The following is a 21,820-nucleotide window of genomic DNA, read 5'->3' on the forward strand; positions in this document are numbered from 1 at the left end:
CTTGTGGTCAAAAACCGCAGCCATGGGTTCTTCTAAGCAGCTGCCTAGCACTCTGAAAATTAAAATGCGGTAGGCCCACAAAGCAGCAGAAGAAGGCTATAAGAAAATAGCAAAGCGTTTTCAAGTTGCACTTTCCACAGGTCTAAATTTAATTAAGAAATGGCAGAGAAGAGTAAGGGTACCGTTACACTATACGATTTGCCAACGATCACGACCAGCGATACGACCTGGCCGTGATCGTTGGTAAGTCGTTGTGTGGTCGCTGGAGAGCTGTCACACAGACAGCTCTCCAGCGACCAATGATGCCGAGGTCCCCGGGTAACCAGGGTAAACATCGGGTTACTAAGCGCAGGGCCGCTGTGCTCTGCTTTCACTTTACGGCCGGCAGTCAGTCAGTGCGGGAAGCAGACGGCAAGGGACCTGACGGACACCGGAATGTAAGTATGTAGTGTTTGTTTTTTTTTACATTTACGATGGTAACCAGGATAAACATCGGGTTACTAAGCGCGGCCCTGCGCTTAGTAACCCGATGTTTACCCTGGTTACAAGCGAACGCATCGCTGGATCGGTGTCACACACACTGATCCAGCGATGACAGCGGGAGATCCAGCGACGAAACAAAGTTCCAAACGATCTGCTACAACGTACGATTCTCAGCAGGGTCCCTGATCGCTGCTGCGTGTCAGACACAGCGATATCGTATGGATATCGCTGGAACGTCACGGATCGTACTGTCGTAGCGACAAAAGTGCCACTGTGAGATGGTACCCTTACAGTGGATGTCAAGATAAGATCTGGAAGACTAAGCAAAATTTCAGTGAGAGAGCTGCTCGTAGAATTGCTAGGGAGGCAAATTAGAACCCCGCTTGACTGCAAAAAAACTTCAGAAAATTTTGCAGACTTTGGAGCTGTGGCACATTTTTATACTGTTCAGAGATAGCTGCACAAATATGGACTTCATGGAAGAGTCATCAGAAGAAAACCTCTCATACGACCTCACCATAACATTCAGTGTCAGAAGCATGCAAAAGAATATCTAAACAAGCATGGTGCATTTTGGAAACAAACACTGTGGACCAATGAGGTTTAAATAGAACTCTTTGGCCACAATGATCAAAGTCATCTGTGGAGAAAAAAAAAAGGGCACAACATTTCAGGAAAAGAACATCTCATCAACCATTAAGCATGGAGGTGGATAATCATGCTTTGGGGTTATGTTGGAGCCAATGGCATGGGGAACATTTCACGGGTAGAGGGAAGAATGGATTCAATTAAATTTCAACAAATTCTTGATGCAAACATAACATTATCTGTAAAAAAGCTGAAGATGGATAGCTTCTCCAAATGGGTAATGGATCCTAAACACACGTCAAAATCCACAATAGACTAATTCAAAGGCACAAGCTCAAGGTTTTACAATGGCCCTCACAGACCCCTGATCTGAACATCAAATTCAAAACAGTGCATCCAAGGCGACCCAGGAATCTCACAAAACTCCGAAAAAATGTCCAAGAAAGAATGAATAGAAATTCCTCAAGCAAGAGTTGAAAGACTCTTAGCTGGCTATAAAACTAATTACAGGCATGAATACTTTCAAAAAGGGGTGCTACTAGGTACTAACCATGTAGGGTGCCCAAACTTTTGAATAGCCCATTTTCCTTTTTGTAATTTTTCTAACTCCTTCATGACTGGTGGTATTTTTGGTTTTGCAGTTTTCTTTTTTTGCTCCCCTTCTTCCCAGAGCCATAACTTTTATTTTTCGGTCAATATAGCCATAGCTTGCTTTTGCGGGGCGAGTTATACTTTTGAACGACACCATTGGTTTTAACATATTGTGTACTGGAAAACGGGAAAAAAATTCCAAGTGCTGTGAAATTGCAAAAAATGTGCAATCCCAGTTTTTGATGTTTTGCTTTTTTACTATGTTCACTAAATACTAAAACTAGCCTGCCATTATGATTCTCCAGGTCATTACGAATTTACAGACACCAAACATGTTTAGGTTCTTTTTCATCTAAGTGGTGAAAAAAATTCCAAACTTTGTTAAACAAATAAATAAATAAATTGTGCCATTTTCCGATACCCATAGCGTCTCCATTTTTTGTGATCTCAGGTTGGGTAAGGGCTTATTTTTTGTGTGCCGAACTAACGTTTTTAACCCCTTTCCGATGTTGGACATAATAGTACACCCACGTCGGTCACCCTCCCTTTGATGTGGGCTCCAACGGTGATCCCATATCATTCCTGGGACATGTCAGCTGTTTTGAACAGCTGAGATGGGCCCACAATAGCCGCGGGTGGAATCACAATCCACCCACAGATATTAACCCGTTAAATGCCGCTGTCAAACTCTGACAGGGCATTTAACAAGCGCTTCAGGCAATCGCGCCGGAAATCCACCCACCAATGACCCGTCACCGGTGGGTTGGCATGACAACCAGAGGTCTCCTGGTTGTCACTGCCGGCTTGCTGTGAGAGCAGCCCTGTGGTCGGCGCTCATAGCAAGTGAGTAAGTCAGCTTCATATAGGCGATCTGATCATCGCCTATATGTAGCTGAGTCAATCGGGTTATGGCAGCTTCTAGCCTCCCATGGAGACAATTGAAGCATGACAAAAGTAAAAAAAATGTTTTTAAAAATATAAAAGTTCAAATCACCCCCTTTTAGCCCCATTCAAAATAAAACGATTTAAAAAAAATCAAACATACACATATTTGGTATCGCCGCATTCAGAATCGCCAGATCTATCAATAAAAAAAGGATTAACCTGATCACTAAACGGCGTAGTGAAAAAAAAGTCAAAATGCCAGAATTAAGTTTTTTTTGTCACTGCGACTTTGCATTTAAATGCAATAGTCAGCAAACAGCATGTTCTGGGTACGTGGGAAATAAAGGTCAGTATGACCGGGGTAACAGGGGGGAGGGCTACATGAATTACATTGAGAGTTACATTTGTTGTAAATGGTATAAAATACTGCCTCTTGCTCCATTAGATCATAAAAAGTGACTTTGCTCATAGTATGTGTGCAGCTTCCTTTTTCTCCAAGCGCGCTTTTTAATTAAGGGCGTAAACTCCTGATTTGGCCTCACTGGTGATCTGGCATATCTGACATTGGGTCAGAACGCAAACAGTTACGACACAGGCGATCAAAAGATTTTTGATATTTGTAGACATTTACTTAGTTTTCCCTTTGCCTTTTTTTTTTGAAAGCTAAATATTCCCAGATCCTTTAACTGTTCATCGTGGACATACAGTAGTTTGCAGTCTATTCAGCATCCTAATAGGTCTTCTCTGAACTTACTCCAATTTTTAGATGTCTTTTTTAAAATGTGGTGCCCAGAACTGGACACAGTATTCCAGATGATGTCTGACCAAGTGACCAAGGAAGAGTAGATGGGAATAATTACTTAATGTGATCTAGACTCTATGCTTCTCTCTGTGTTTGCTTTTTTCTGCTGCATCACACTGTTGACTCATGTGCAATCTGTGATCTATTAGTATACCCAAATCTTTTTTGCATGTACTGTTGCTTAGTTCTATTCATCCCATTCTGTAGATGTCATTTTAATTTTTCTTGCCCAGATGTAGAATCTTGCATTTCTCCCTGTTAAATACCATTCTATTAGTTGCTTCACATTGTTCAAGCTTATCTAGATCCTTCTGAATCCTCTCTCTGACTTATCTGGTGTTAGCTATCCCTCTTAGCTTTGCATCAGCTTTAATTTATCTTCAATTCCCTTATCTAGATTATTTATAAAAATGTAGAACAACACTGGGGCCAAGACAGAGCCTTGTGGTAACCCACTTGAAAGGCTCTTCCAATTGGATATGCAATCATTTATTACCACTCTTTGAATATAATCACTGAACTAGTTATGAATCCACCTAACCGTAGCCTTGTCAATCCCATACTTGGTAATTTTTTCAATAAGGATAATATGAGATACTTTATTAAATGCTTTCCTGATGTTGAATTATACTATATTGACCGCATTTCCTTGATCCACCCAGTCAGATTAGTCTGGCATGATTTGTTTGCTTCAAACCGATGCTGGCTCTTGTTAATTAGTGTTTTCTTATCCAAGTACTTACATACATGTGGTTTAATAATTTGTTCAAAGATCTTTCCTGGTATAGAAATAAAGCTCATTAGCCTGTAATTTTCAGGCTCCATCTTCTTTACTTTTTTGAAGATAGGGACAACATTTGCCCTTTTTCAATCTTCTGTGACTTCTCCTGATCACCTTTGGAATTTTCAAATATTCTGGCTAGTGGTTCTGCAATTTTGTCAGCTATCTCTTTCAGTACCCTAGGATGTAATTGCTCTGGGCCAGGAGATTTAAATTCATTTAAATTAGCCAAGTGTTCCCTCAACATCACTCTGTGATAATGTGGATTATTTTATTCCAGCAAAGATCAGTTGATATTACAATTGCTTTCTTAAAGAACACAAATGCAACACAGGAATTTAAAAGTTCGGCCATCTCAACATCATTTTTGACCACTTCACCCTTTTCATCCTGTAACACTCCTATTGCATATCGCATCTTTGACTTTTCTTTTGATTTTTACATACCCACAAAATCCTTTTTTATTGCTTTTGGTCTCCCTTGCAAGCTTAATTTCATTACTGGCTTTAGATCTTCTAATGCTTTCCCTGCATTCCATACAGACAGCATTATATTCTTCTATAGATTTGCCAACTTTAATTTGATATACTTTTTTTTTTCCTTTTTAGCAAGTGTTTAGGTTTTGTGTTAATTCATCCTGGTCTTTTTAAATGTTCCCTATTCTTCCTTCTTTTCAAGATTGTTACAGATTGTGCAGTGAGAACTTAATTTTGTGAAATCTCCCATTCTTCTTGGACATTTCTATCCTTTGGAACATCCAGCCATTGGACCTTTCCTACCCTATTTCTGAGTCTATTAAAATCTGCCTTTCTGAAATCCAACCTTAAAGTCACAGTCCTCACACGTCTTCCTCCTTTTATAATCCCAAATTCAAGGAGAGCATGATCACAGCCTCTTAAATTCCGATCCACCTTTACGTCCTCAACCATTTCCTCCATGGTGGTAGGAAATAGGTCCAAACTGGCTGATCCTCTTGTTCTCTCTTCTACCTTTTGAAAGATAATTTGTCAGCAAAAGAAGATAAGAATTTTCTGGACCTATTACTTTTGAATGAGAGAGATTCCCAACAAATATCTGGATAGTTAAAATCTACGATGATCACCATGTCTTACATTTTTTAGAACAAAAACCATCTGATGTAAAAAGAGTTCATCCATATCTTCAGTCTGTCCAGGTAGCCTATGGTAAATACCTACAATAGTGTCCTCTCTGTTCTCTCCTTGTACTCTTACCCAAACAGATTCTATAGAGCTATAATTCTCTGAAGCTAGGATCTCTGTGGAGATATATGCTTTACTAACCTACAATGCAACATCACCTCCCCTCTTGTTGAGACTGTTTCTCATAAATAAGTTGCAGCCTTCAAAGATTTGTATTCCGATCATGTGTATCATCCACTAAGTTTCAGTGATGCCTATGACATCATATTTCTCTTCTTGTTAGCAGCTCCCAATACTCCTTGTTTGTTTCCCATGCTCTATGCATTTGTAAAGACACATTTTAGTTTGCAGCTGGTTTCTCTTGGGCCTCTATTTTCATTCATAATTTGTTGACTTTGATCTTAAGTCCACTTCTAATAGATGGGTTTTCAAAAGAATTCATTAGCTGCATACGTTTCTGATACAGGTTAAAAAGTGGCCAGGATGTGCTCTAATTTTATTCCTGCTCCTCCCTTGAGTATTTTGATTCTTGATTTTTTTTTTATTCTACCATACGGTTCCAGAGATATTGACCTTTTCATTTAGTGCTAATTTATGGTCTTTATAAGGGGGTATTGCTCACAGGGTAATAATGCAGAGCAGCTTAAAGACACATCCTAAGAAAATCCTGTGAGCCACACCCCCTAGGAAAAGAACATAATTATTCAATGAAAAGGCAATATCTAGGAACTGTATGGCATTTCAAGGGAACAACGGAAAGAAAGGAAAATTAAAAACTGGCAACTTTTGATTGTGTAAAAGACCCTCTATAAAACACTCATCCATTATGAAATACAGACTTGGGCAAGTCCACTATAGTGTTAAATATTTAGTTTGGTAGCAGTTTTGCACTACTTACTTCTCAGTGTTGGGTAGATCTTGTAGCCAAAGAAGCAATTCCATTCTTCCCCTTCTTTGAATTGTTGCTTACACCTTTCTGGAACGACTCCATTCCAGTATCTGACATAGAGAGAGAATGTTTATGTAAAAGACCAGGTCACAACTAAATTATATTCGATAAACCCGGTCCCTGCTTTTAACCTTCAGCTCTAAAACTACATAAGCAATTTTGTCAAATATGTAACAAAAAGGGAATTATATAAAAGCCTTTCCAACCAAGTTTCCATAGTATTTAGATTCGTTATTTACTGATGGAGACAGCCAGTTTGTCCTCATTTATTATTATTATTATCATTATTTATTATTATAGCGCCATTTATTCCACAGCGCTTTACATGTGAGGAGGGGTATACATAATAAAAGGCAAGTACAATAATCTTAATCAATACAAGTCACGACTGGTACATAAGGAGAGAGGACCCTGCCCGCGAGTGGGTTCCCAATCTACAAGGGATGGGTGAGAATACAGTAGGCAAGGGTAGAGCTGGTCGTGCAGCGGTTTGGTATCGGTGGTTACTGCAGGTTGTAGGCTTGTCACATTTACACATGGGCAATGTCTTAGAGTAACAATGTTAAGTGTAATATGTACAGCTCTGGCAAAAACTAAGACCACCACATCAAAACCCTGTCATGGGCAGCCCAATCTCCAGACCTGAACCCCATTGAAAACCTCTGGAATGTAATCAAGAGGATGATGGATGGTCACAAGCCATCAAACAAAGAAGAACTGCTTACATTTTTGTGCCAGGAGCAGTGTGAAAGACTGGTAGAAAGCATGCCAAGACACATGAAAGCTGTGATTAAAAATCATTGTTATTCCACAATAATATTAATTTCTGAACTCTTCCTGAGTTAAAACATTAGTATTGTTGTTTCTAAATGTTTATGAACTTGTTTTCTTTGCATTATTTGAGGTCTGAAAGCATTTTTTAAAAAAAAATTTGACCATTTTCTCTGAAAAAAAATACAAAATGTATTGCTTGGAAATTTGGAGACATGTTGTCAGAAGTTTTTAGAATAAAAGAACAATTTACATTTTACTCAAAAATATACCTATAAAGAGAAAAATCAGACAAACTGAAAATTTTGCCGTGGTCTCTTAATTTTTGCCAGAGCTACAGTTATATGAAAAAGTTTGGGCACCCCTATTAATCTTAAGCTTAATGTTTTATAAAAATTGTTTTTTTTTGCAACAGCTATTTCAGTTTCATATATATAATAACTGTTGGACACAGTAATGTTTCTGCCTTGAAATGAGGTTTATTGTACTAACACAAAATGTGCAATCTGCATTCAAACAAAATTTGACAGGTGCATAAGTATGGGCACCCTTATCATTTTCTTGTTTTAAATACTCCTACCTACTTTTTACTGACTTACTAAAGCACTTTTTTTGGTTTTCTAACCTCATTGAGCTTTGAACTTCATAGCCAGGTGTATGCAATAATGAGAAAAGCTACTTAAAGTGGCCACTTGCAAGTTGTTCTCCTGTTTGAATCTCCTCTGAAGAGTGGCATCATGGGCTCCTCAAAACAACTGTCTAATGATCTGAAAACAAAGATTATTCAACATAGTTGTTCAGGGGAAGGATACAAAAGCTGTCTCAGAGATTTAACCTGTCAATTTCCACTGTGAGGAACATAGTAAGGAAATGGAAGAACACAGGTACAGTTCTTGTTAAGGCCAGAAGTGGCAGGCCAAGAAAAACATCAGAAATGCAGAGAAAAAGAATGGTGAGATCAGTCAAGGACAATCCTCAGACCACCTCCAGAGAGCTGCAGCATCAACATGCTGCAGATGGTGTCAATGTGCATCGGTCAACTATACAATGCACTTTGCACAAGGAGAAGCTGTATGGGAGAGTGATGCGAAAGAAGCCATTTCTGCAAGCACCCCACAAACAGAGTCGGCTGAGGTATGCAAAAGCACATTTGGAGAAGCCAATTTCTTTTTGGAAGAAGGTCCTGTGGACTGATGAAACCAATATTGAGTTGTTTGGTCATACAAAAAGGTGTTATGCATGGCGGCCAAAAAACACAGCATTCCAAGATAACACTTGCTACCCACAGTAAAATTTGGTGGAGGTTCCATCATGCTTTGGGGCTGTGTGGCCAATGCCGGCACTGGGAATCTTGTTAAAGTTGAGGGACGCATGGATTCCTCTCATCAGCAGATTCTTGACAATAATGTTCATGAATCAGTGACAAAGTTGAAGTTACGCAGGGGATGGATCTTTCAGCAAGACAATGATCCAAAACACCGCTCCAAATCTACTCAGGCATTCATGCAGAGGAACAATTACACTGTTCTGGAATGGCCATCCCAGTCACCAGACCTGAATATCATTGAACATCTGTGGGATCATTTGAAGAGGGCTGTCCATGCTCGGCGACCATCAAACTTAACTGAACTGGAATTGTTTTGTAAAGAGGAATGGTCAAAAATACCTTCATCCAGGATCCAGGAACTCATTAAAAGCTACAGGAAGAAACTAGAGGCTGTTATTTTTGCAAAAGGAGGATCTACTAAATAATAATGTCACTTTTCTGGTGGGGTGCCCATACTTATGCATCTGTCAAATTTTGTTTGAATGCAGATTGCACATTTTCTGTTAGTACAATAAACCTAATTTCAAGGCAGAGACATTACTGTGTCCATCAGTTATTAGATATATGAAACTGAAATAGCTGTTGCAAAAAAAACAATTTTTATAAAACATTAAGTTTAAGATTAATAGGGGTGCCGCAACTTTTTTATATAACTGTATATGTTGTCCCTCTAGTTGTCTATTTCTAGGCAAGATTCTAGATAATAGTTCCTTGACTAGAAAAGATGCACTTTCACAGGTTTTAGTGTATGACCCCCAAATGCATGAGCTCATGTTGTGGTCAATAGGCAAGACAATTACCTGATTCCTCTTTGTATGGCCTCTGTAGGGGCACATGTGATAATATCTGTGCAGTCAGTCCTCCTGTACTGCTGATTATCAAGAAACCAGCCAGAATCCGATAGACCACGTACTTGGATCCCTGTATAGCCCAGTTCTTCTAGTTGCTCAGCAACCAGGTCTACATTTAGAAGAACACCTGTTCCACCAGCACTAGAACAGTGAAGAACAAGAATTTTGTGATATTTGTCAAGTCTTTTTCCATCACGGATTCTCGCACATCAGAATCAAACTCTCACCTGCTTCCAGCTAAAAGAAGGACTTTAGCCGTGTCCAGACCTTTCCCCAGAAGTTCCTTCACAACCTCTTGTATGATAAGTGAACCCATGAAAGCATAGTCACCTAAAATAAAAGAAAAACAATATTGTATTTATAGACTAAAAAAGAGTTGTCAAATGATGAGCAACCCCTCTTCAGGTGTTCTGTGAAGGTATATACACCCAAATGGAGATGTCACCACTATGAACTATGAAGCAATTAGGAATGTACAGATCTGATTATCTTATACTTTTCCTGGGATTCAATGAAGGATTTTGGTAAGATATAGCCACACTATTTAATTTTCAGCTGCTTATGTAGTACCAACATATTCTGGAATGCCCTACAGAAATTCGTATAATTTTTTTAAACTTTTTTTTCTATTTCTCAAACGCAAAAAATGGCCAATTCATAGATGATCAATCTATTAGGTTTTTTTCAAGCTTGAAAAGACAGTGGAGAATAAAAAAAAAGTTCAAATAGACATTTCCCTAATTGTTTCAAGGCACAATTGTTAACCACTGAGCCACTGAGATGGCCTGATTGTAGAATAAAAAGAAGCTAATGAAATATTGGATTGAATTAGCTGTGTTTCTTTTACCCAAATACAATCATGCTTAATATGTCACACTACATACTTTTTTCAGTTTTTGGTGAAGCTCCACTCCAGACATCACTGGAACAGTATGGAATGAATCTGTAGAGAGCAAAGTCATCATAATCAGTATAAGTTCTCATAAAAATGAGAAGTCTAGTGAATATTTAACTATTATGAATGTATTAAGGTGGACAAAGATGCGTGTCATACTTACACCATGTTTGCATTCCACCAATGTGGATTCTCCTCTGGCTGAGTTGACAAAATTCCTGAAGCTGAAACATGAAATGAAGCGTGACACAAACTCATGATTGGCACACAAACTTACATGCATGACTTTAGTGTGACGCGTAGGTGACCAGTAAGTGTACATTACAGAATGAGAGGAGTTACATGGATAGAACAATGCAGACAAAAGACATGTTTGCATCCTAGGATGGTTGGATCCAAATCACAATACAGCGTGGGGTGCACTTACCTTTTTTTGTATTTGGCCATCCTTTAGAGCTCATGAGTCTCCTCATTGTGTCATAGCGGAGGTCACAGTTATCACGGCTAATGCAATACCAACCACCTTTAAAGGAGTAAAGGGGTAAAAATATCAGTGTCTAGGATATAGAAGAGATTATAGAAAAAAGACACTTGGATTGATGAGAATTATGAATTTCAGATGTACAATTAATTTTATTTCATAATCGATGTTGAAGAGTAACATCAAAATCGCCTGTCGGTACATGGCCGCAAATTCCCGTGGGCAAAAAAGCATATCACTGTACAGATTTGTAATGGAAAGCTATTGAAATGGTGAATGGTGCCTGTAATGGCAAAAGTAAGCAGTCGCTCAACTTTCCAGAAACTGATATACTGTAGATAAGAAACTAACATTTTAACGACTTGAAAAAAAGAGGACACTTCTTTTATTTTATGTGACAATGTTCTATTGGTCTGGGCTCAACGAGAACAGTCTCACAATAATTTGATTTGGAGCTGGGTTACAGTTGCATCCATAGCAGCAAATGGATAATAAATCAGCATCATTGACAACCATGAAACCTACATTTTATTTTCCAATTTTAATAGTTGGGTGATTTATCCCAATCACTTTCTTTGGGGAGTATATGAAAGGTGAAGTCATATTCTAGCCTTAAAGAGGACCTTTCACAAGTTTTCATGTTAAACTGGATGCACAATGTACTTCCTCTCCCTGTATGATGCTGACCAATCATATGCAAGCAGCAACAGTCTAAGGGAAGAAGAACACGGCTCCACCATAGCTTAGAGCAGATTTCTCAGTGTGTCAGATGTAATGACAGATAGCCTTGGTCACTTGGTCTAACCTCCTGCATGACTCAGTATGGGAGAGGGGCAGTGCAGCGGAGTTTAGCTGTGTCACATTAATAACCCTTCTATCAGCTCTTCTGATCGCTGAGATATGTCAGTAATCACACCTATGTCTGCTGTGCTCAGCAACTTGCAATCGCTCTGCAATGAGATCATGGCTGTCATTACATCTCCCATAGGAGAAGCCTGCATTTTCTAGACTACTCCTCTGTGAGATGTAATGACAACCTACTCTGGTTTTACTGCACAGTGCCAAAATTGAGAACAGACACGTGTGATATTGACAATCTGAGCTCTCGCCTTTGGACAGACAATGTGTGGTGAGGGATAGTACCACAGAGATTGCAGTGCTAGGAGAGGAGGAGAGCTGATAGGAGGGTTTGTAATGTGACAAAGCTAAAGACAGCTGTGCTGCCCCTACTTCCATACTGACTCATGCAGGAGGATAGACCAGGAGATCAGGGCTGTCTGTCATACATCTCACACACTGAGGAATCTGCGCTAAGCTATTATGGGGAATGTTTTTCTTCAGTAGGTTACTGCCTTATGATTGGTCAGAATCATACAGGCAAAAGTACACGCACCCAGTTAAGACTGTCTGATAACACCCACATGGATTTAAAAAAAAGGCAACTTATTAGGTGCCAAATAGTGATGAGTGAGTATGCTCATTACTCAGGTTTCCCCGAGCATGCTCAGGTGGTCTCCGAGTATTTTGGCATGCTCGTAGATTTCGTTGTCATCAGCACAGCTGCATGATTTGCGACTGCTAGACAGCCTTAATATATGTGGGGGCTGCCTGTTTGTCAGGGAATTCCCACACGTATTCAGCCTGTCTAGCAGCCGCAAATCATGCAGCTGCAGAGATGAAAACTAAATCTCCGAGGCAGCCAAAATACTCAGAGACCACCCAAGTATGCTCGGGGAAACCCGAGTAACTAGTATACTCGCTCATCACTAGTGCCAAATTCTTTAATATCTCCACAACAGAGAAGCGAAAAAAAAAATCATTTTGATTTTGCTATGCAGCTACTACACAGTGTGTCCAGTTCAACATGAAAAATTTGGTGCAAGGTTCACCATAAGATTAAAGTAGAAGAACGGTGATATTGATTAAATAAGTTCAAGTTCTATTATGATGCAAATTCAAAGTAATTATCTCATTCAGAAAAAACCCTTCCATGTTGTATTTAGGTTGTATAGGCATTGTAGGGGTGAATTTGTCTGCTTGGGATGCTTTTCTTTTAGACTGCTTTCACACATCAGGTTTTTGCAGTCAGGTTCAATCCGGCGATTTTTGAATGCCACCGGATCCGTTTTTTTCTCATAGACTTTTAATAGCGCCGGATGGCATCACGTTTCATCAGTCTTTCGCCGGATCCGGCAAAAATTGTCTGGCGTCTGGAAAAAAACGTACAAAGTTAAGTTTTTTGTCTGCGGTGAAAAACTGAACAGCTAGATGGGAAGCCTATGGGCGCCGGAAGGCGCCGGATCGTCAAATGATGGATTCCGGCACCGGATTCCATTTTTTTTAACTGAGCATGCTCCAATACAATTGGCCAGCCCCCAATTAGGAAACAGATAAAAAGCCTGCCAGGTAGGCCTTCACTCATCCATTTACCAGCCAGTCAGCAAGACACAGAACTGCCACCAGAGCTGAACCTGCCACCAGAGCTGAACCTGCCGCCAGAGCTGAACCTGCCGCCAGAGCTGAACCCTGCCCCAGGCCAGCCAGCCATAGTCACCCAGCTACAGGCAGCCAGTCAGCCACAGCCTGTCAGCAGCCTAACAGCCACAGCCTGCCAGCAGCCAGCCGTAGCCAGATATGTCTTCTTCTGGGAGCTCTCCCCCGCGTTGTCAGCGCTGTGAGGGAAATAATTTTTTTTTCTTTTTGGTGATGGTCAGTGTCACGTTATACAGTATATATATATATATATATATATATATATATATATATATATATATGTATATATATATTATATTAATATATAATTTTTTTTATACCAGGAAGCTGCAGCATCAGAGGTGCTTCAAGGAGGAGACGGACGGGGTGGAGAAATGCCTGGAGCGGGCTTGCAATTTGTAAGTTTCTTTTACATGCATCACAAAACCACATCATCCCAGACATCATAGTACACACAACACATAAGCCTACATCCCAGCACATAATGATTTTTTTTTTTAGTCTTCTGATTCTGCGACTAAATCTAGAGGTCCTCGAAGCGCTTCCCAGGGTCGTCAGCGGGAGTGTCAGGGCGGTCGCCATCAAGTACCTTTTTTTTTCACTTTATGTTGTTGTTCTGAGTCTAATGTCTTTGCTTTTTGTATTTTTTAACAGTCTTCACAGCATGCTCCTGACTCGGACAGTGAGGAGGCCGGGCTAGACATCGACCTCCTCATCGATCTAATCTGAGAGCGGGAGCCGCTCGTGGAATATGGGGGACTGCCGCCACGCAGATCTTAGTGTTACCCATCGGCTCTGGGAGGAAGTATGCCAACAACTTGTAGAACACTGGGAGGACCTTGATGTTCGGGCCCAGAATCAATCACGTAAGTATTCACAGTTCAGTTATGTTGCTGGATGTAATATGTTGTATACTAACCAATTTGTGCTTTCACTTTACAGGTGAAAGAGTTGTGAAGCAGTGGCGGTCAATCAGGGATTGCTTCAAGAAGGAGTTCAACAAGGAGATGCAAGCCCTGAGTGGATCGGGAGGACGCAGGAGCAAATACAAATATGCTAGAGCCCTGTCGTTCCTCCGGTCGACGATGGTGAGCAGAAGGTAAATATCCCCCACCCCATTTAATACAAAATTTTTACATGTCAAACACTTTTTGGGGGTTTCAGCCAGGGCCAAGCAATATCAATATATTAATTACCTTTTTTTTTCTTTGATCCACAGCACCGTTTGCAGCACTCGGGAGCCTGCAGAGCTGAACCCTTCTGGAGCGATCCCTCAGGAGTCCGCCACCGCGGGACACTTCAACAGACCCGACCCATCTACACCTTCCCAGCCTCCCCTCACATCTGGTCCCTCAGTCCCATCCACCAGCGCTGGAGCATCGTGGCCAACTTCATTACATGAAGCTGCTGGTGAGGATATAGCTTTTCCTTTTCCCCACCCCTCTGACACTGCTGCCACCTCTAGAACACCTGTGGTTCTGGGTGGCAGCACCAGAGGGGTCAGGAAAAGAGCTATGCGTCCGAGTTCTTGCATCTGAATGTAACCTTCCAGAACTGTCTCAAACTGTTGTCTGAGCAAATGACTGCAGGATTTAGTTTGCTCAACAACAGTATTCTTAAGTTGCACACATGTCTGGATAGGATGTATTCAGATGCAACTAAATAGCCAAATCACTCCTTTTTCCAAGGAGCACTCGAGCGCATAGACAAGCTATCACCTGACCAGCAGATGCATGTAATGCAAGCCTGCCAGTTTGCCCTAGCGCATGTTACCTCCAAAGCCCCTCCACCCGCCATGATAGTTCCTTCCGCACCTGCCCTCCCTCCAGCCACTGTCCCTCCGCCCCATCCTATACAGTACCAGAATAAAGCCCCGTACCAGCCTCAAGCCCCTTACCAGCCTCAAGCCCTGTACCAGTTCCCAACCACATCATCTGTGCCTCCACTCCCTGCCCAACCTCTACTTCCTGCCCACTGCCACCAGTCTCCTTCCACACCCATCATGCCCCAAACACAACCCTCTTATCCACCCACCACCTCTTCTGCCTCCCAATCCCTCCACTTCACCCCTCAAACCTTCCAAATTCCCAACACTACTCCCGGTTTTATGTCCACCCGTTCTCTTTCTTTCTCCACCCCTTCACCTTCTGTTTTACCTCCTGGTCCTTCACCACCACAATCCTCTCTCCACACTCCCACTGTCGAAGTGTCCCAAGCTGACAGTCCCTCCAGTATTATCACCACCCCACACTACATGAATTTATAAAACAATTTGAAAACACTTGTAACTAAAAAAAACAATTTTTTGGTTTAAAAAAATTTTTTGTCTTTCATTTATTAAATTATAAGGTTAAAAACTTTGGGTAAAACAAGGTACAATACTTTGGGTAAAACAGGTACAATACTTTGGGTAAAACCAAACCAGGTACAATACATTAGTTAAAACAGGCACAATACTTTGGTTAAAACCAAACCAGGTACAATACTTTGGGTAAAACCCAACCAGGTATGATACTTTGGGTACAACAGGTACAATACTTGGGTAAAACAGGTACAATGCTTTGGTTAAAACCAAACCAGGTACAATAATTTGGGTAAAACTCAACCAGGTCCAATACTTTGGGTAACAAGGGTCAAGACTAATGTTTCAAACTATCTCATCCTGCCAGTGTACTCTTCCTTAAGCTGAAATAAATTATTCAGCAAATTTGTCCCTCATTCTGGAAACTGACACAGAACTTCTATAAGTAATGTTCTCTGATAATCATGCAAGGTGGTTTCTTCAAAGTGGTCATCAATGGAAATCTGTTCCTTACATATAACAAAATTGTGCAGGACCACACAAGCTTTCACCACCTCGTCAACAGTGTCAGTCTTCAGGTTGATAACGGTCAACAGAACTCGCCATTTGGCTGTTAGAATCCCAAAAGCGCACCCCACCATTCTTCGTGCTCGTGTTAGACGGTAATTAAAACTCTCTTAGTTGGCTTCAATCCACTACTTGAGTATGGCTTCAGCAGGTGTTCCAAGAGTTGGAAGGCTTCATCTCCAACACATACAAATGGTATTGGTGGCCCAGAGGTTTCAGGCAGTGGTCTTGGGGGTGGAAATTGGAAAATGTTTCCATAGAGATGACACCCCATTGTAACATACATAGTAACATAGTAACATAGTTAGTAAGGCCGAAAAAAGACATTTGTCCATCCAGTTCAGCCTATATTCCATCATAATAAATCCCCAGATCTACGTCCTTCTACAGAACCTAATAATTGTATGATACAATATTGTTCTGCTCCAGGAAGACATCCAGGCATCTCTTGAACCCCTCGACTGACACTTGTAGACACTTGTAGACACTTTAAAAACTTGCAAATCATTGGAGCGGCCATAGGCCCCAATATCAACCGCTATAAATTTGTATTCTGCCTCTGCGATGGCCATGAGCACAATGGAGAAATATTTTTTGTAGTTAAAATATTCAGATCCAGATGCAGCAGGTTTGACGATGCGGATATCTTTCCCATCCACTGCACCCAAACAATTGGGAAACTGACAAATTTGTTGGAATTTTTCTGCTATTTCCAGCCAACTCTCCGTTGTGGGATGTGGTATAAATTCGCCATGTAAAGAGCCCCACAATGCACGGCAGGTATGCTTCACAATTCCCGATATGGTGGAAATTCCAAGTGTAAACTGAAAATGGAATGACGAAAGGGATTCTCCAGTTGCAAGGAATCTGTGAAAAAAAGCAAGGCAAAAATTAGTACAAAATACCAGCAATAACATTACAGTTATATGTCAGCTTTAACAGTAGGAGATACAATAAAAATAATTATTAAAAAATACCAGCAACAACATTACAGTTATAAGTGTGCTTTAACAGTAGGAGATAAAAATGGCTTACCTAAGAATCACCATCAGACGCTCCGTCGGTGAAACTGAGAAGCGGCAATATGTATCACTTCTTGCGGTGAGGTGTCCAATCCGTTCCAACAACAAGTCGAAGTTCTCTGCTTTTATCCGCAAATAGCTGAAAAACTTCTCGGCGTTTCCTCGTAACTCCATTTATAAAGTAGAATAAACCCCACGCGTCACTCTCTGTGCTGTGATTGGGTGGATCCAAAAACGCCGTTGGCGCAGACGCATGATGTGCTGTCTCTCTCGCTCGCATCAGTTTTTCACAATTTATGCGGGATCCGTCGCACCGCCGGATTCAGCCTGACGGCAAAAACCTGATGTGTGAAAGCAGCCTTAGCCAGGATGGACAAATTCTGCAAAGCGCAACTCCTGTTCTGGATTGTTCAGAAGGACTATATACTACATAATGAAACATGCAGATACTATAGGGAAAATATGAGTCAGGATCTGTAGCAATCAGTTGATTGTGAGCCACATTACTGAAATATATATACAATTTAAAAAATATATACCACAAGGTGATATTTCTTATAAGACTAAACCAAAGTTTAGAATAAATTATGAAAAAACATATTAAAATATGCAAATGCTATATTATCTTAAGGATCTGTAGCTAGTAACTTTCATGCGCACATGGATTAATTGTCAGACACCATTACATTCAATATAATGTGTCTTTTCCAAGTTAGGTCATCACCTTTGACTCTAGGTCACACTTACATGTCACTCATTCATTTAAAAAAAAAGTGTTTTGGAAGCAAATTATGTTCTTACAACTCTTCACTGCAAGCTCTGTTTATTTTCTCTTACTTAGCTTGGGCAGAAGGCCTAAAATCTTCAGTAAAGAGGGGAAGATAAAAGTTAAGTTTTACCTTCCAAGAAGACGAGCCACCGCCGGCTGCCTTTGGACTCTTTTAGGTAGTAACTAGAATGTAAACATAACAGAGTCTTAGTCCATGGTGGTGGGAGCATCAAGGAGGGGATGGACACTTATCAAAGGAAAGTGATGGCATGATGGAGTATACACTTTACTTAAAAGCAGCTCTGTACACAGATAGAAAGCAGGCACCGAAAGGTCTGATGTGCCTCACACAGCTTATATTTTGGGATTTATTTCCAGCCAAATAAAGGCTGTGGGCAGAATATACAATATATACATATCGTTAAATTTTATTTAAAACTATGAAGAGATTAGGAGGAATTCAGAAGAACATATGAAACAAAGTCCTAATGTAAACTGTGAGGACAACTGGAGCCTTCAAGATGTTTGTAGACCACATTAAAAGAAATCTCCATATACATAAATATTGCAGAAATACCAGAAGATTAGATGTGCTCCATTCTCTTAAGGACTAAGTCTGAAAGAGGTGGTTTAGCATGAAATTTTCTTAATCACATCTTTCATACATGCAAAAGATAGAAACCCACAATCTACTACTTTCTTTATCATTTTTGTAATTGTGGGTTTGGGCAAGTGTACAGATGGGACTACAGAGAGCAGAAAACCACTACAAAATGTGGTTAAGGAAGGCTTTTGACAACCATACATTACAAAGATAGTAATGTAAGGGGGCTGTTCAAAGATTTCCAATGTCCATGGTCAGCACTATCATGGACAAAATTTTTACAAACCAAATTGTAACAGAATTTCTAGGATTACAGAAACCTACAGTGGTCTACGATTACGAACAGCCATATTTAATCTTAAAACAAGCCTGGACTGTGGTTTTCACATCTTAGATACCATCAATGTGAATTCTGGCAAGTGTTACACACAGTCTACTGCAGTGCCTAAGAAGACAATTCAGGGATGATGTATGGCCTGTAAAAAGGCTGCCCCCAAGGAAGCTTTCAAAAGTAAAAAAAATAAATAGCTACAACATTATAAAATAGAATTATTTCTCTTGTATGCACATAAACTAGTTGTCCAGTTAAAATACATTATGATCTAATCATAAGATAGGTGGTAACTTTCTTATTGGACCGGGAGCATGGACCAATTGGCAGAATGGGAAATATCCCAGTTGTGGAACTAATATCCCATATATAAATGGCATGTCAGGTTGGACGCTAGACTACCACATGAGCACTGCTATTCCATTCCAACTGGGGGTAAGAGTTCCCCATTATGCCAATTTATTCAGGTCACAGAAGTTGGCCCACCACTGATCAATAAGTTATCAAATATCTTCAGGATAGATGATAATGCCTTTAAGGAGGTTGCACACTACTTTTTCATTGATAACCTATCCCTAAGATAGGTCATCAATGTCTGATCAGTCAGGATCCAACACCCAGCACCCTCGCTGTTCTCGGTGTTGGCGACAAAAAAAAAAGTAGGTGGCGAATGTGTAGTACCCTGCCACAGCCACTATCAGAAGACGGAGCATCTCTGCAATCGAGCAGCTCCGGCTGGTGGCCGCTGCCCGTTGCCGACGACACCGAGAGCAACTGATCGGCAGTGGTGCCAGGTGTCGGACCCTGACCGATCAGACACTGAGGAACATTCCTAAGGATAGTGAACAATCTCTTCAAATATAGATAACTAAAGTAACATTAAATTTATCAGGTTCAGTTGTGCTCAAATGTTTACATAGCCCGCAGAATTTTTGCTTTTTTGGCCTTTTTTCAGAGAATATGAATGATAAAACCAAAACCTTTTCTCCACTCATGGTTAGTGGTTGGGTGAAGCCATTTATTGTCAAACTACTGTGTTTTCTCTATTTAAATCATAATGACAACCCAAAACATCCAAATAACCCTGATCAAAAGTTTACTACATACCCTGGTGATTTTTGCCTGATAACACGCACAGAAGTTGACACAAATGGGTTTGAATGGCTACTAAAGGTAACATCCTCACCTGTGACCTGTGATAAATACCATGAAAATTGTTTGGGATGCAAAGAAAAAGCCACATATAACATCAGCTGAAATACTGGACTCTCTGAAAACTAGCGGTGTTCCTCTTTCAAGATGCACAATAAGGAGGCACTTGAAGAAAAATGGGCTGCATGGTCGAGTCGCCAGAAGAAAGCCAAATGGCCCTAATCAAAAATTCACATATTCCATTTGTTAATACCGTGTATTGCCCCCTCTAACATCAATGACAGCTTGAAGTCTTTTGTGGTAGTTGTGGATGAGGTTCTTTATTTTATCAGATGGTAAAGCTGCCCACTCTTCTTGGCAAAAAGTCTCCAGTTCCTATAAATTCCTGGGCTGTCTAGGATGAAGCATGAACTGCGTGCTTGAGATCTCCCCACAGAGGCTCAATGATATTGAGGTCAGGAGACTGAGATAGAACCTTCACTTTTTTCTGCTGTAGCCAATGACAGGTCGACTTGGCCTTGTGTTTTGGATCATTGTCATGTTGGAACATCCAAGTAGGTCCCATGCGCAGCATCCGGGATGATGATTGCAAATTTGCCTCCAGTATTTGCTGATAACATGCTGCATTCATATTTCCTTCAACTTTGACCAAGTTTCCTGTGCCTCTGTATCTCACACATCCCCGAAACATCAGCGATCCACCTCCGTGCTTTACACTAGGATTGGTGTTCCTTTCATCATAGGCCTTGTTGACCTCTCTCCAAATGTAACATTTATGGTTGTGGCCAAAAAGTTCAATTTTGATCTCATCACTCCAAATTACCTTGTTCCAGAAATTTTGAGGTTTGTCTCTCTACTGTTTTGCGTATTGTAGGCAAGATACTTTGTGGCATTGGCGCAGTAATGGCTTTCTTCTGGTGACTCGACCATATACCCCATTTTTTTCAAGTGCCCCTTATTGTGCCTCTTGAAACAGCCACACCGCTAGTTTTCAGAAAGTCCAGTATTTCAGCTGATGTTATTTGTGTGTTTCTTTGTATCTCGAACAATTATCCTGGCATTTTTCAGAGGTCACAGGTGAGGATGTTATCTTTAGTAGCCATTCAAACCCATTTGTGTCAACTTCTGTGCATGTTATCAGGCAAAAATCACCAGGGTATGAAAACTTTTGATCAGGGTCATTTGGATGTTTTAGGTTGTCATTATGATTTAAAAAAAGAAAACACAGTAGTTTGACAAGAAAATGGCTTCACCCAACACTAGCCATGAGTGGAGAAGATGTTTTGGTGTTATTATTCACATTCTCTGAAAAAAAGGCCAAGAAAGCAAAAATTCTGCCGGGGTATGTAAACTTTTGAGCACAATTGTATTTACATTATGGCCCTCAGCCAGACAATCATGCTTCATACGACTAACCATTATAGTATTGTAAACAGTCTGCTCTCCACAGACACTTACCCAGCTGGACTTCCATCATTGCAGGTGACAGAGTGGTTACTCAAAAGATGTAATTTCATCTCTTCATCTAAACGCTGTGCTGAGCAAGGATACAAAGACTGTGCCAGGTTCTTAATCTGAGTCATAAAATTGTCCATATTTCCCTCTACAGCAGTGAAATCCAATGGGAAGCTCTCGCCACCAGCTTCAGTTCGCTCACGACTATTGGGTACAAGCTGCTGGCCACGTCTTCTCCAGCTCTTCCTGCTCCCTGTGGGAATGATGTTGAGGAGGAGCAAAAAAATCAAACAGATGCCGCCAGCCATGCCAAGCACGAGGGTATGTCCTGTGGGAGAGGGAAATATAATATTTACTACATGATTTAGAAAGCAATTTTTCAAATAAAATATTAGAGAATTCAGATTTACTGTGGGAATGAGGTGGGGTGGTGCTTTCAGGACTCCTCTGTAAGAATTGAGAAAGTCTAGCACATCTTTTGTTCTGGAGGACCCAGAAAACCCATTAATTTCATAAACATCCCATTCATTTTAACAAAACACTATAAGTACTAATTAAAGA

General features: G+C 40.5%; 1 protein-coding gene across 3 annotated transcripts in view; it reads right to left on the minus strand.

The window, feature by feature from the left end:
• The window catches only part of NOTUM (notum, palmitoleoyl-protein carboxylesterase), a 107,493-nt gene that overhangs the window by 16,774 nt on the left and 68,899 nt on the right, over positions 1–21,820 (minus strand). For all 3 annotated transcript variants that reach the window (XM_069752460.1, XM_069752459.1, XM_069752461.1), the window contains 8 exons: positions 21,263–21,587; positions 17,848–17,900; positions 10,511–10,606; positions 10,247–10,307; positions 10,073–10,131; positions 9,416–9,518; positions 9,138–9,329; positions 6,189–6,289 (listed from right to left, as the gene is read on the minus strand). In XM_069752460.1, coding sequence (XP_069608561.1) covers positions 6,189–6,289; positions 9,138–9,329; positions 9,416–9,518; positions 10,073–10,131; positions 10,247–10,307; positions 10,511–10,606; positions 17,848–17,900; positions 21,263–21,567 — 970 coding nt within the window. In that variant the 5' untranslated portion in view covers positions 21,568–21,587. The remainder of the gene's footprint in view (positions 1–6,188; positions 6,290–9,137; positions 9,330–9,415; positions 9,519–10,072; positions 10,132–10,246; positions 10,308–10,510; positions 10,607–17,847; positions 17,901–21,262; positions 21,588–21,820) is intronic.

Source organism: Ranitomeya imitator, chromosome 2 (genome assembly GCF_032444005.1).
Source record: "Ranitomeya imitator isolate aRanImi1 chromosome 2, aRanImi1.pri, whole genome shotgun sequence".
In the NCBI taxonomy this organism is placed as follows: Eukaryota; Metazoa; Chordata; class Amphibia; order Anura; family Dendrobatidae; genus Ranitomeya; species Ranitomeya imitator.